We start from the raw sequence: 15060 nt of genomic DNA, 5'->3' as shown, positions 1-15060 counted from the left end.
AAGAGAGAGAGAGGAAAGAGAGAGAGAGGAAAGAGAGAGAGAGGAAAGAGAGAGAGAGGAAAGAGAGAGAGAGGAAAGAGAGAGAGAGGAAAGGGAGAGGGAGGAAAGAGAGAGAGAGGAAAGGGAGAGGGAGGAAAGAGAGAGAGAGGAAAGGGAGAGGGAGGAAAGGGAGAATGATGAGACAGTGCAGTGACTATTATTATGAATCATATCAACTGTTATATCCAGGCGTCATAATTGTATATACTTGAACTTTGAATTGTCATGGCCTGGCGGGCGACCTACAACACTACGCCTTTTCTTTCCCCTTTCCATAAGCGTCCACAATAGGCGCCTCAGGTACATCAATACCCCCAATTTTCCATTTCATACCGGGGTACGAATCACTGAGCACGCTGATGTCGACCTTCTTGCCCTGTGCCTCAGGCGGCAATGACACCTTGGCTGAAGCCTGCAATCTCGACTGTGCGCCCCCAGATGCATTTCCGCCGCGTCCACCCCGTCCGCGATTGCCATTCTTACTGGGGTCGGGCCAGTTGATGCGCTTCAGAGCGATGATCTCGTCGGTACTAGAGTACGAGACAATAGCGAAGAAGCCTTCCGTCTGCGGCTTGGGGTAGCGTGGTGCGAAGATGCGTATACCGCCTTGTTGCATTCTAGCCGGGTTCTGGCGTGAGATCTTGAAATCCAAGGCGAGCGCGTTGACGTTGCCCAGGTCGAGCTTCAGTACGGGCAAACGAGAGACTGGCTCGATGAAACGCTTAATTCCAGTAGGTGTGACTCCAGCGAACTTGGCTGCACGTTCAAGCACCGCGGGCGATGCGGTAGTTGTCTCAATGAGATCTTTCGGACTGGCCTTAGGGTGCTCGAGACGTTTCTTTTCACTCTCAACTTCCACGCCTGGATATATCGATAACGGCCCGTCATTTGGCCAGCGCGCTGACTTGATAGCTTGGAGGATCGTGATCATTGTCTCGCATGAAGAGAGGTAACCCAGTTCAGTGAGTACGTCAATCGATGCCTGTACAATACGGATACTCTGATCCAACACACTGTTTAGATCACCGACATAATCGGATATTGGCAGGTCGATCCGCGAGAAGTGCGCCTGTAGAAGTAGGAATGACTTGACGTGAGGGTCCCACAGGGGTAGGCCGAAGTCGTCCGCGGAAATAGGAAGGGCTTTCGAAAGCTCGGCGTTGATGAGGTCTTCGTTATGGCGAACAGGCAGCTCGTCGTATTCGGTGGCGTGAGAGATCCATGATAGAGCGTCGGCGAAGGTTGCGTCGCGCTTGACATTCTTCACAAGGTAGCGAATTGTTTTGTGGCTGAGGTAGTAGTAACTCATAATCTTGCCGAGTGGTGTTGGGTCAACTTCGCCTGTAGGCTCGACAATAGCGCAAGAGGACTCGTCCAGTTCACCGAGGGAGGTCTCCACCAGCTCGACCATATAGTCGTTGGCCAAGGACTGCGCGGCAATCGTGTTGTGCTCCTCTGCTGAAATCTCTAATCCGTAGAATGACGGGTTCTTATGCAACCGGCGGAAGAAGAAAGTCCAGGTCAGGTAATCGAGCGCGTCTTGTTTTGTAGCAATAGTACCTGCAGAGATTTCGGCGCCCAAATGGTTGTCCAGCACCTTGTGCAGAGACGATTCGACGGGAAATCCAGTATGCAGGAAATGCTTGTAGAACTCTTTCTTGGCGTCTTGCGTAAATATACGCGCAATACCAGAGTCATCGAACTGAGGACGTCCGGCACGGCCCAGCATTTGCAGCACATCCGTGAGATCCATATCTTTGTACCCTTCTGTTTTGGCATCGAAGAACTGCGTACCCTTGACTACGACAAGATGGGCTGGCAAGTTCACGCCCCATGCAAGTGTACTAGTGGCGACTAGGATTTGAATCTTGTTGTTCGCGAAGAGTTCTTCTGAGAGCGATCGATCAGTCTCGACAAGACCGGCGTGATGCAGGCCTATACCAAAGCTCAGTGCCTCGCGTAATGAGTCATCCTTTACTCGGTCGAGATTGAGTGCCAAGTCGTCTTCAGACATGTGAAGGAAGCGTCTTGGGTTATCTTCCATGCCGCAAAAGTTGATCAAATCGCGAGCCGTCAAACGCGTCTGTCTACGGGAGGCTACGAAGACGATAACTGGCTTTTCCGGTGAGTGAGCTTTGATTGCCAGGAAAGTAGGTCGGTTCATCGATTGCATGAGCGGGCAAAAGCCTCGCTGTTCCGGGAAGCCATCGATGAAGATTTCCAGCGGTACCGGACGCACAGAGTGGCGGAAGTTAAACAAGCCTTCTTTGACACCAAGCCAGTTTCCAAGATCGGACGCATTAGCGCAAGCAGTGGACATGCCAAGAAGACGGATTGACCCGTCTTTCTTCTGTGATGCGATATAGTTCATACGAGAGACAATGATCTCCAGAATTGGCCCACGGTCACCGCCCAGTAGATGAATTTCGTCGATGATGACTAGACTGACTTGCCGAACGTATCCACGAGTCTGCCAGCTACGACTGATACCATCCCATTTCTCAGGCGTTGTAATGATAATATCGGCATCCCGAATTGTGCGTGTGTCCGGAGTGTTGTCACCAGTCAACTCAACAAGCTTGAGGCCCATTGGCCCAGCTAAACGCTTGCCCCAATCCTGAACTCGCTCGCGAACAAGTGCTTTCATAGGGGCGATGTATACGACCTTCGAGCCGGGCTTCTCACGGAACGCCCACCACATTGCGAGCTCCGCAGCAACAGTCTTGCCACTACCTGTCGGTGATCCAAGCAAGACATTGGCAGGTGTATGGTATAGGCAATGGAAGATCTGCGATTGCATAGGGTTGAAATATTGGAAGCGCTGCGCGTATACTTCCTCCAACAGTGGGTTCTTCAAAGCAGCGATCGGCAAAGGCTGAAGATTCAACAGATCGGTATAGACACTCTCTGTGTCCGGCCGAATGAGATGTTGGAAGGATATGGGATGGACAGTCTCGGCGCCTAACCATCGATCAGATAAGGCGCGAACATATACTTGCGTAGGCAAAGGATCAGAAAGTGGGATCGTGAAGTTCAGTTCGTGATCATCGTAGAGCTTTCGGCGCGACAGGATGAAAAACTCGTGATGGTAAATCTCAGATGTTTCCGAGTTCTCGACCCAGATCCAGAATGATTCGGAAGTACCATGGTGACGATCGTTCCAGACAAAGTCGGGCGTGAGGAACAGCTGGATGCGGAGCACATCTCTGTTGAGCGGAGCGATCTCAGATTCAATGCTCAAGGTTGGGAAGTTGTTCATGAGCTTTGAGATGACGCCACCCATCTTCTTGTTATGTACTAGGTCTCCGATCTCCGTTGCATCCATTTCGCGCAGGGTTTGTATCGACGGATATTTGTGATCGAGCGCGCGCAAGACTGGCTGCGGCAACTCATATTGATGCAGTGGGTGCTGGAAAGACCAGCATCGATGTTCGATAGATTGACAAAGACTTAGCAGTACCTGACACTGGTAACCCCAGCGCCTATTAAGCGCAATCATGAATAGCGCACGCGCGATACGTGCTGCATTCTGGGTCACATAGTTCGTGTCTGAAACCAGGGTGAAATCTTCCAGTCGTGCTCGCGAGATGTGAGCTTGGAGAAGATAGTTTGTCTTTCCATGCGAAGTAGCATACCCATCCTTGACTTGTGTGATCACATGCCCTTCTTCTTTGAGGGCTGAAAGCTCCTTCTCCTCGGATTCGCGTGATTGTACCTGGTCGAACTCGCCACTCATGCTGACCATAGCCAGAGCATCCGCGTCTGTGCTACGAGGTCGCATCATTGTGTTGAAGATTTCTATACTTGATTGCTGGACGTAGTACTGACTCGCAATACGCCCGACATCTTTCGCTCGCAGGTCTTCTGTGGTCTCGTTGAAGATGATCATTTGACTTCTCTGCAAGATTCGTGCGGCATCGATGATAAGCTTTCGACGTCTCCCGACAAGCTGTGGGTCGTCGCGTATCTCATTCCATTCAATGCCATACATCAGCGGGCTCTTCTGCATCCGTACAAAGAGGTAAGAGTAACCGAGCCAAGTCACAGCTTCAGAGACAGTAGTCACTGTACCAAGTGATATCTCGGCATTGAGATTGTCTATGAGCTTTGCGGAAAATCTGGATTCGATAGGCTGTTGCTCAGTTACGGCGCGCATGTAGTGATCCAGCCTGTCGTGTGTCGTACAAATGAAGCCGATACCTGTATCCTGGAATTGGGGTCGACCGGCACGACCAAAAATTTGCAGAACATCCAAGATGCCCAAGTCGGTGAACTTACCTTCTTGTGCGTTGTAAACTTGGGTGCCCTTGATGAGGACGGCTGCCGCGGGTAAATTGACACCCCAAGCCAATGTCGCTGTACAGCAGAGCACTCTTAGAACGCCCTCAGCGAAAAGGCGCTCGATCAGGTTTCTGTCAGAACGAGGCATACCAGCATGGTGAGTACCCATGCCCTTTCCAAGTAGCTCGCGTAATTCTCGGCCCTTTGACTGCTTCATATCGCGTACAGCGTTTTCGTAACGAGGATGGTCCTGCGGATCGAATAGATCGGTGCACTGTTCTTCCATAGCCATGTCGTATAATCGCCTGGCTGTTTTGACGGTGTCTTTCCTCGAGTGCACAAAGACCATGATCTGGTGGCCCCGTTTGAGCATTTCGACGACCTTATCATAAGCCACTCTCTCCACGTTCTCACGTGACTTCGCTGTGCCTGGCTTGCCCTTGGCGCCGATGAAGTGCTGCTCCAAAGGTACAGGACGGAATGAAGCGTCAAAGTAGAACAGACCGGCCATCTTGTTGACTCGGAGAAAGTCGGCTACGTCGACATAGTTGGGTAAGGTCGCAGAGAGACCGACAATCCGGATGAGTGATTGTGTACTCTCCACTTGTCGCTGAGTACGCGCTACCAAGCTTTCCAATACAGCGCCGCGCTCGTCGTGGAGCATGTGAACCTCATCGATAATGAGCAGACGTACTTTCTGTACCAGCTCGGTGTCTCCAGTGCTTTTTCTCGTCACCACGTCCCACTTTTCTGGCGTGGTAACTATGATCTGGGTGTCCAGAATTTCGGCTTTGGTAAGGTGCATATCACCAGTCAGTTCGCGAGCCTTGATACCCAACCACGCTAGGCGCTTTCCAAGCTTGTCTGTGACCTCAGCAGCGAGCGCCTTCATGGGTGCGACATAGATGATCTTGAAGTCTTCCATCATGACTGTAAAGTCGGTCGCCTCAGGCTCGTCGATCGGGTTCGGCACAACATTCTTGGCCACGGTGTTGAGAATGGTGAGCATGGCAGCATCTGTTTTACCAGCACCAGTAGGTGCGCAGATCAGCATATTCTCACTGGTTTTGTAGGCGACTGGGTACACCAGACTCTGCATGCGATTAAGGGATTTGTAGCCTTTGAAGGTACGCTGACAGAGGCCGTCCAGTTCCTGGATCTCGAGAAGCCTTCGGCCGACGCCGACAGTACCTACCGGAACTGCGGGGATTTCGTATTCTTCATACAGGTTGTTGTCGCGATGCTCAGTATCTGGAGGTAGCGCGTACTTCTTGCCATAAGCCGAGAGCTTGTTGCCGGCTTCGTGAGTCCGATAAACGTGAGGATACTGGGGACCTGTTCGGTCCATAGAAGGTGCCAACGCGGCAGTCTTGTGCTCCCAATCCGCCCGGCGCAACGCTTCTTCGCGTTCGGCTCGGGTCTGTAAACGGCCCATGGCACCATTGCTTTGAGCGGGAGTAGGGTTATGCAAGGATCGCATGATGTCCTTGCGATGCGATATGAGCTCGGCCACAAGGTCCAACTCTCCGTAGCCAACAATGTCTGCGAGCATCATCTGTAGCTCTTCGTCTGTGCATAGTTAGTATGCTGCAGTAATCGAGTATTGGCATGAAGCCTCACCATTGCTGTCACTTGACAGGATCGCGGTGATCTGCTCCTTCAACGCTCCAGAATCCAGACCGGAACCACTCTGGGCTACTGAAGAGCATTTCTCTGCGAGCCATTGCTGGCTGTAAGCCTCGCCACCAACTTGGCCATCGGGAAATTGGTCGAGGTGATCACTGCTGAACTCTTCTTCATACTCGTCGCTGATGATGTCCCAGATATCTTCGCCGCTGACGGTTCCAGAGAAGTCATCATCATCGAAATCGAGGTCGTCTCCGTAGGCTGGCGCCTTCTCAGTATCGGCAGGGAGATTGAGTTCGGCGATGGCTTTGCGCATGGCATCGAGCTGCTCGAGCCATTGCGCCTGGGCGTCCTCGACGGAGGGCGACATTATTACAACTTCTCCGAACGTTGGCGGTCGATATGATGCAGGTGCGCTGGTTGGAGCGCTCTTCACGATGGAAAGCGTGATTGCCTCTGCGTCAGGCTTGGCAGAATCGATGATGGGTGAGTGTCCTGGATTCGGCTGGACCTGCCCCGCCCCCGCGCATTAGCGGCATGACATAATCAGCGCGCCACATGCTGGTTCCGCCGACCATGAGACGCATGCTGGCGCCAGGAGTGCTATCTCGGGCCACGACTCCAGGCTTCCTTTCTCCACGACCCTACCACGCGCATACAAGCTACACAACCTTGCCCTACCAGTCTCACCACTCACCTTCCTCACGAATAAAATAAACCCGCCGCCAATATGAAGGTCCTCTATATTGGTGTAGGAGCCCATTCACCGCCGCTTCCAGTCTCGGATGAGTACTAACCATGTACAGATCCTCAAGAATGAGACCAAACCCGCGATCGAACTTTGCGCCGAGCGCGATCTGTCCAGCTTCGGCCGCTTCACACGGGGAAGCGTCGGAGAGTTCGTACGTCACCTTCACCGCACAGCCAGAGTTGTGGCAGGTCACACGGACCGAGGGACACAAGCTGATAGCAGTCCAGATGTCGTTCACAGCAAAGACAGTCGCTTCTAGGACACTACCAGGGCAAAGACAGGATGTCGAGGAGTCAGGTACGTCCTTCATCAGCGTAGCCGCTTCATGCGCAGACATATGCTAATCGAGCGCGTCCAGATTACACATTCCACGCCTACGGCCGTTCCGAAGGCGTGTGCGGTCTCATGATCACCGACCACGAATACCCCTCCCTCGTAGCCCACCAGCTTCTCTCCAAAGTTTGCGACGAGTTCCTCTCCAAATACCCGCGCTCCGCTTTCGCCAACGCGACCGAATCAGCCAACATGTCTTACCCCGAGCTCAAAGACTACATCGTCAAGTACCAAGACCCACAACAGGCCGACAGCATAATGAAGATCCAAAAAGAGTTGGACGAGACCAAGATTGTGCTACACAAGACCATCGAGAGTGTGTTGGAGCGAGGAGAGAAGATTGACAACCTAGTTCAGAAGAGTGATGAGCTGAGTGCATCGAGCAAGATGTTCTACACACAGGTGAGTGCTCAAGAGCTGGCAACTAAAAGCTCGGTCATGCTAACACAGTCACAGGCTAAGAAGCAAAACTCTTGCTGTATTGTCATGTAAAGTCCGGGCACGTTTTGGCGAATTTATCATCTTATTGGGCGTTGATACCTGACTTGTGTTCGAGACAAGTAGTCTTGCATACCTATTACCACATGTCAAGGCTGATTATCTCATAATTTCCTTACTTGTCATTTTGCTCTGAAGAATTTACATGTCGACTGGATAAGCATCGGTAAGGATTCTGCTCCAGCGTCTGCGCTGTGTAGCCGAGCTGGCGTTTCCTATTCATCTACACTGATGGCTACTTCCTCGTCCTCTTCTAGATCCATCGGATCAGGGAGCTCGTCTTCGTCTTCATCTGAGTCGGAGTCGGAGTCAGACGCAACGGAATCCTGGTCGAAGAAGTCCTCTGTCACCTCTGCTTGTACCAGCTCGGTCTCATCCTCCTCGTCGATATCGCCAATTTGCCGCGCATAAGCTTCTAGGTTGGTGCCCACGAGTGTCTCAGTCCTGTCCCAGTTGTTGAAATCCGTGTCAGCATCATCGTCGTGACGCGGATCTTGCCAGACAAGAAACATTTCGGTTGTAGTCAGCAAAATGTCAACCCAGGGCTGCTTCCAATCATCTTGCATCTTGCCGAGCCACTCCTCGATGCCGTTGATGAGGGTATCTTTTGAAGCTTCGTCGGCGAGTTCGCGGTAAGTGACATCGGGTTCATTGGGCGATTTGTTGCATAGCAGGGTGCGACATTGCCGTACATTGTACTCCCAGCTGTTCTTGAACGATGTCTCAGCCCATCCATCCTCTTCAGGACATCGATGGGGTGACTCAGGGTCGTAGGCAAGGCAGCGTCGAGCGAAAGCGGCACTAGAGCGATGACGAGTATCCTCCGGTGTGTCTGGTGAGTACGAGAGGCGCTTTTTTCGTTCCTTGCCTGTTGGTGTTCGGGGAGCTACTTCATCCGGTCCTGCTACGCGTGCAGGAAACTGAACACCCTTCGCATACACATCCACTGCCGTCTTGGCGCTGTACGCACGAACGACCTCCACGTCCGCAGCGGGATGCGCAGCCTCCCAGGTATCTTCCAATCGCGCGACATCCTCCAAGTTATCGACATCGTTGACTAGGTTGGTCTTCCGCATATAGTATGCTCGCTTGGCAATCTGCCAGCCTTCCGCTGTGGAGCCGGGACGTAAGACACGCCACGGGCCGCCGGAGTTCAACCACTTATCCCATAGCTCGGCAAGCAGCTTGAGATGGATCTGCAAAAGACACATCGAACACCAAGCAATCGTATCCTGTTCCTCGCCTTCTTCCTCGTTTTCTTCCTCTGCATCGTCCTTCGGTTGTCTTAGAGCATCTGGACGTGGATCTCCAGGATGTAGAGGGTGTCCACATCGCTCCGCCAATACATATCCCGAAAACGCTGGATCTGGCGACTTGCTCTCCGCTTCTTGAGTCCCATCGAGTTTCGAGCACTGTCTGGCGCGCCACTCCAGGAAGTCCATGTACTCAAACGCGGTGGGTAGGAGGACGTCATCGTCGTTCTCAGCAGCGATACCAAGGGCGGACTTGCGCCAGCGTTGGTAGAGTTCGATCTCGTACGGCAAGAAGAGCGCAGAGGCCTTGGGTACGATTTTCGGTGTAGGCAAGGCCATGTTCTAGTCGCGTGATACTAGTGGGTGGAGAAGCGCTGTTGCGAAAATGCGATTGCGGTTTGGAGCGGCAGAATGGAAGAGACGATGTTGAAGATCTCGTGCTCGTATCACGCAGTCAGAAGGATACGGACTGCAGGACATGAATTTTCAATGTTGTATAGCGAAGTGCGCGTGAGTGTGGGATTATGTCAACGGGGTGGGTCGCAAAGCTCAGTGAATGACGCAGCGCGGACATTTTGTAATAACAACAACTGAGCATTCACTCTGCTATTCACTCCGATTTCTATAGAGCACTCGTTGAGATGCCGATTCCGCATATGCATACTCTCCATGGTTATCGAGCTGCTATGACAGTGCCATCATATCCTTTTTTCTCAGATTCGGTCACGTCGAAGAGCATAGCACCTGGTTCCTGAGCCCCTGCACCTGTATTCTCGTTACTGAGATCGAATGCAGAGTTTATCGTCGCTGCATCCCAGTTCTCGTCTGATATCGCCGAGCTCTTCTGATACATAGCCTGCTCAAGCTTCTCGTAATCACGCTTGTAGTCTTTTGTATCCGCATGCGCTTCTCCCAGCGTCTGTCTCGCACCTTCATACGTATCACGATACTTCTGCAAAGCCCGCACAAAGCTCCCCTGTTTCTCTAGTACTCCGGCTAGTATCCACATGATCTCCAGAGTTTCGCGACCATGTGAGCCGAAGCTCTCAGTTCGCCATGAAAGGCAAACTATGGCCAGTTCTTTTGCTTCTTCAAGTTTGTCCGTATGTGCGATTGTATGGGCGAGGTCACTCATCGTCTGGAAGCGCTCTGGATTATCGTAAAACTCGCTGGAATCGTACCAAGAAAGTGCACGACGTAGCAGGGCCTCTGCTTCGATGTACTTTTCTTGAGAAAGTAAGATGCGTGCCAGTGTTGCAGCAGCTTCGGGCACTGTGGAGTCATTGTCCTCGCCAAACATACGCCCTTTCTCTGAAAGCGACTCTCTTAGATAATTCTCCGCGTCGGCGGATCGACCATCTAATTGCAATCTCAACCCGATTAGATCCAATTCCTTGACCCAGCTAGTATCGCGTGCTACATTTCGTGCTTCAGAGGCTTGTTTCCAGGTGACGTAGGCTTCATTATAGCGACTTCCTGCTAGAAGAAAATAGCCGCGCTTGGTAAGGGATTCTTGCGTGCTGGGATGCGCAAGACCAAAATTGCGGACTCTGACTTCGAGCGATTGCATTTGGATTGCTTCGGCTTCTGAACGACGGCGTTGAAAAGATAATACATCGCCTATGCGATCCATGGTATCCAGTGTATCGAGATGTCCATGGCCGAGAGCTTTCTGCTGCAAGCGTAAGATATGGCGATACAGAATTTCCGATTCCGCATTTCTGTCTGTCTGGAAAAGTAGGAGTGCTTGCAGTTTACGGCATTTGAGTGCTTCGGGTGTCTTTTTACCTCCTGTAGTTTCGAAAGCCTCAGCCGCAACGCGGTAAAGATCTTGCGCTATCTCAAGCCCGGTTCTTTGGTCGTAGTAACGCGCAATCTTCCTGGTAAGCGATGCCCATGCACGTAAGGGATGTATGGCAGCATTCGATGGCCGGTACGGAATGGCAGCATATGCATGTGCGATCAGAGGCTCGCATCTCTTGAAGTCACCGTCATCTGAGTCGTGAAATCTATCATCGAGGATACGTATGAAGTGTTGACTCCAGATATCGAGCTCATCATGTTGAACGAGCCACCTTTTAGTCGTGAATTGCACCAGCGGATGCATAGAGAAATGCCTCCTGTCCCTGTTCATCTTGATCAGGCTAAAATCCCTGAGAGCGAGCCAGTCGTCCTCAAAGTCACGAGGGAGGCTCTTAGGACAAGACAACGACTGTTGCTCTATTTTCTTTCGGCGCGTATGAGGCCGTCGCTTCCACCATGATTTGCGGATGTTCCGTGACGAAAGTATCACTTCGCTGTATTGCCCCTGGAGAAGCGCCTCCGGAATGCCCTGTCGATCAAAGAGACACATCAGCGACAAGAGCCTAGAGGCCGAAGGCATGGTCTTGCGGACGTACTCGAATGTGATTCTCCATGTCTTGACGATTGAGTTGGAACGCCCTGCCTTACGACGTAGCTGTGGAATATCCTCTTCTAAGGCGTTTGAATCTTCCTCATCCTTCGTGCTAAGCTCTTGTAAATAGTCGCGTATTGGTAAGGACCGTCTGCTGATATAAGCTGCCGCATGAGTAATTGCGAGCGGGATGTAGTCGACAGTCTCAACAAGTAGTCTCTTGTCCTCATCTTCGTGGCTATCTTCTAGATGCGTTTGTAGGAGCGCGATTGCCTCTGCTTCACTCATTGGCTCCACATGCTTTATGTTTTTGTAATTGCAGGTGATCTGAAAAGCAGCGTCTCGGCTTCTCGACGTGACTAGGACTGAGCCATTTGAAGATTGCGGTATGAATTCTCGCATCTCTTTGGACTGGTCGGATCCCTTGTATTTCGGCGGTAGACGGTTGAAGACGTCCTTGTCGTCCGCGTTGTCGATGATCATCAACCATGTTGCATTCGCTTCGTTGCGCAGCCAATCGTAGACGAGACCAAAGACATCCGCGTCCTTGTCGCTTGCGCCATTGATGCGCAAAATTCTGGCAATCTCACGATAGCTCTCTTCCATCTTCGTAATATTCTCCGCATCGATCCAGAAAACCCATGTGTTTGGAAAGTCTCGTTGGACTCTGTAACCGTACTCAATTGCAATCTGTGACTTTCTGTTCTCAATTTTAGCTGCTGCAAATTGCCGTGCTGGGCAACGGGGAATGCGAAGGCTGTAGATAGTTCAGCCGGGTGGTTGTGTACGTACCCGATGCCGCCTGCTCCCACAAGCGCATGTCGCGATCCAGGTCCCCTCAAAACAAGGAGATCAGCAAGCACAGATCTCTCGATGAAGTCGACATCCTTGCCAAAAGGACAGATGAATCTCGGCGTCAGAAGTGGCTGTGAAACTGCAAGTTGTTGTTTGTTAGATCGATGAAGCCCACGTTCTATCATGGGCGACGCCAACATACCTGCGCCACCTCTGTTATCAGCTGCGATAGCAGACTCCAATGTCAATGTCGACACATAGCCTCTGATTACACCTTCTATGTGCTTCACTTCGCTGTCATAACGAAAGCTTGTAACGGCTTTGAGATTGCGAGACGCATTTGAGTTGACCCGCGGGCGCATCTTGAATATGATATCCGACAGAGCCTGAATTTGAAGTTCGAAGTCTTTGATAAGTGGTTCCAACGCTTCCTGGCTTTCTTGAGAAACCCTACCATCGTCAATAGCCTGCCGAATGCGCCTTAAAGAATTTATCAGCGTTGGAAGCTCGACGCTGAGTGACTTCAATGCCCTTGGCAGACCCTCGGTTGTCGCTCTGAAATCGTTAAGCCGCTTGACAACTTCTGTTGTGATGTGAATGATCGAGATGATGTTTGCAGCGACGCCAAAGGCTTCCATGACGGGGAGGACGGGAGGGCTGACTGAAGGCAAAGAAGCTACGGGCAAGGAACACCCAGCGACGAGGAATCCACCGCGGGGCATCCAGAGAGACCTTGATTTACGCATGAGCGCGGCACAGCAAGGCTGCGACGACTTGTGATGCATCGACATGGGTTGCTAGAAAGTCATTCGCTGAAGGCGCGTACAGCAGACGCGCGAAGAAACCCGTGCGATCAATTCACGCGCCCTTAGGCAGCAGCCCTCTTGAAAGTGGGCATGCCCAAATTTTTGTTGAGTTGATATTGGCATATTAAGAGTCAGAATGTTGCGATAGTCGTGCTACAGTGCCCATGGGCAGGATTGATCCCTTAGAGAAGTGCGAAGCGTGTTGGGCTGGAAGGCGCCTGCCAGGCGCGGCCCCGGGGGCGCGCGCGTCCAGGCGTCCAGGTACGGCGCTAACCTAAAACACGATGGATGCGAGGTGGGGCAACATCTCACCAGTTGACGCGTACAACCTTGCCCCATCACCAACGACGTTCGCAGCACTGACAAACTACTGCCGCGGTCGAAGAAGTCAATCAGCTGAAACGACGTGAAAGAGAACATCTTGAAGGATCTGTATCGGAATAGCAAGCTGATTACTACCTAGGTAGAGCTACCATCCTACCGTCTATTGCTGCAACAGCGGTTGACCAACGCCGAACCTGGGTACTAACTCTACACCTCATTAAGTAAATAAGCAAATTGGATATCTCGACATTGAAACATTCAGACCGATTACAACCCCCTCGATTTACCAACACCTTCGTACCGGAAACCCAGAGCTTCGAGAGGCACAGGATCGACGACGTTACGTCCATCAAAGACGTACATTGGACGGCGCATGACCTGCGAAACGCGCTTCCATGAGATCTCCTTGCGCGTTGTATCCACATCACCGTTGTGTACTGAGTCGCCGCGAACATGCCCGCTTCTCGTAGGCTGCTTGTTGCTGAACTCGTCCCACTCCGTCAATATGACCACGGCGTCGGCATCGGTACACGCTTCGTAAGTCGAGGAACAGACCGTGAGTCTGCCTTTGATGCTCTGCGGACTCGGGTTACTGCTCTCGATGTCGTGCAGTATTTGCGATTCCTTGACTTGTGGGTCGTAGATCCTGACGTTGGCACCTTCAGCAAGTAGGTTGTTGACGACTGTGATAGCTGCTGACTCGCGAGTGTCTCCTGTGTCCTTCTTGTATGCAAAGCCAAGAATAGCAAGCGTCTTGTTCGAAAGCGAATTGTACAGGCATCGCACTATGCGGCGGGTAAATCGGTCCTTCTGGTACTCGTTTATGTCGACTACTGATCGCCAGTAAGCGGCGACCTCAAACAGGTTCAGGGACTCTGCGATGTATGCAAGAGACAAGATGTCTTTGCGGAAGCAGGAGCCACCAAAGCCGACCGATGCCTTGAGCATTCGAGACCCAATGCGGTTGTCCAATCCAACGGCATAGGACACCTCATCGATGTCGGCGCCTACTGCCTCGCACATGGCACCCAGTGCATTGACACTGCTGATCCGCTGAGCGAGCAGTGCATTTGCAGCTAGCTTGGCCAGCTCGGAGCTAAACAAGTTGATCGTGATGATGCGATCTGGGCTGACCCAAGCTGAGTAGATTTGAGAAAGAGCTCGTGCAGCCGCCAACCCTTGAGGAGTCTTAAGAGAGCCGATGAGAACGCGATCAGGGTTCGAGAGATTTTGGATAGCGGTTCCCTCGGCCAAGAACTCAGGGTTTGATAGGATCTCAAACTCGACGCCAGGTCTACTCGTTGCTCTCAGAACATCTCGCAGCGTATCTGCCGCCCGGCATGGCACAGTGCTCTTTTCTACGATGATCTTGTTGCCTGTAGCAACAGCACCAATCTTTCGCACAGCAGACTCCAAATAGGAAAGCTCACTGGCATGTCCGGCACCCTGACCCAATGTCTTGGTGGGGGTATTGACGCTCAACAGGATGAGTTCGGCTTCGGCAATGCCGCGGTCGACATCTGTGGAGAAAAAGAGGTTTGGCGTTCGCTTGTTGGGGATGCCGTCGCGGGCTGGCTTGACCACATCCATGAGGCCAGGTTCGTAGATGGGGAGATCTTCAGATTGCCATGCAGCAATGCGCTTGCTGTCATAATCGACCACCGTCACCTGAATGTCGGGGTTGGCGTTCGCCATGACTGCCGAAGTCGGTCCTCCCACGTATCCTGCACCGATACAACATATCTTGGTTATGCGTCCGAACAATTTGGACTCATGGGTGGAGCGGTATGAGGGCGCTGGGGTGGGCGCATCTTGCCGTGTGTGACTAGACATGAGGAGTGTGTGAGGGTTTGCAAAAACGAGTGTATAACAGGATGCCTGGTAATTGAGCAGGACAAGGACAAAGAAGCCTTCGTGGAAGTGAGCCGGATACCTATAGGTACACAAGGGTATCGAGAT

The 15060-nt window shown here is 52.0% G+C and overlaps 5 protein-coding genes across 5 annotated transcripts; 1 reads left to right on the top strand and 4 right to left on the bottom strand.

The window, feature by feature from the left end:
• Positions 1-289: 289 nt before the first annotated feature.
• Positions 290-6316, bottom strand: J4E92_005950 (uncharacterized protein; the record flags this gene model as incomplete). Its single annotated transcript, XM_051497326.1, has 2 exons — positions 290-5889; positions 5941-6316. The coding sequence occupies 2 exons, from the start codon at positions 6314-6316 to the stop codon at positions 290-292; spliced, it is 5976 nt and encodes a 1991-aa protein (XP_051352986.1).
• Positions 6317-6676: 360 nt separating this feature from the next.
• On the top strand, positions 6677-7522 carry J4E92_005949 (uncharacterized protein; the record flags this gene model as incomplete). Its single annotated transcript, XM_051497325.1, has 3 exons — positions 6677-6682; positions 6988-6994; positions 7056-7522. 3 exons carry the CDS (start codon positions 6677-6679, stop codon positions 7520-7522), a joined length of 480 nt encoding a protein of 159 aa, XP_051352985.1.
• A 221-nt stretch (positions 7523-7743) lies between these two features.
• On the bottom strand, positions 7744-9452 carry J4E92_005948 (uncharacterized protein; the record flags this gene model as incomplete). Its single annotated transcript, XM_051497324.1, has 3 exons — positions 7744-9123; positions 9396-9403; positions 9446-9452. 3 exons carry the CDS (start codon positions 9450-9452, stop codon positions 7744-7746), a joined length of 1395 nt encoding a protein of 464 aa, XP_051352984.1.
• A 2-nt stretch (positions 9453-9454) lies between these two features.
• Positions 9455-11996, bottom strand: J4E92_005947 (uncharacterized protein; the record flags this gene model as incomplete). The annotated part of the gene is made up of 2 exons (XM_051497323.1): positions 9455-11876; positions 11989-11996. 2 exons carry the CDS (start codon positions 11994-11996, stop codon positions 9455-9457), a joined length of 2430 nt encoding a protein of 809 aa, XP_051352983.1.
• Positions 11997-13368: 1372 nt separating this feature from the next.
• Positions 13369-14934, bottom strand: J4E92_005946 (uncharacterized protein; the record flags this gene model as incomplete). The annotated part of the gene is made up of 1 exon (XM_051497322.1): positions 13369-14934. The coding sequence occupies one exon, from the start codon at positions 14932-14934 to the stop codon at positions 13369-13371; it is 1566 nt and encodes a 521-aa protein (XP_051352982.1).
• Positions 14935-15060: the final 126 nt, after the last annotated feature.

Source organism: Alternaria infectoria, assembly GCF_024043175.1.
Source record: "Alternaria infectoria strain BMP 0036 chromosome Unknown scaffold_8, whole genome shotgun sequence".
Classification (NCBI taxonomy): Eukaryota; Fungi; Ascomycota; class Dothideomycetes; order Pleosporales; family Pleosporaceae; genus Alternaria; species Alternaria infectoria.
This window is presented reverse-complemented; position numbering and strand designations above follow the sequence as displayed.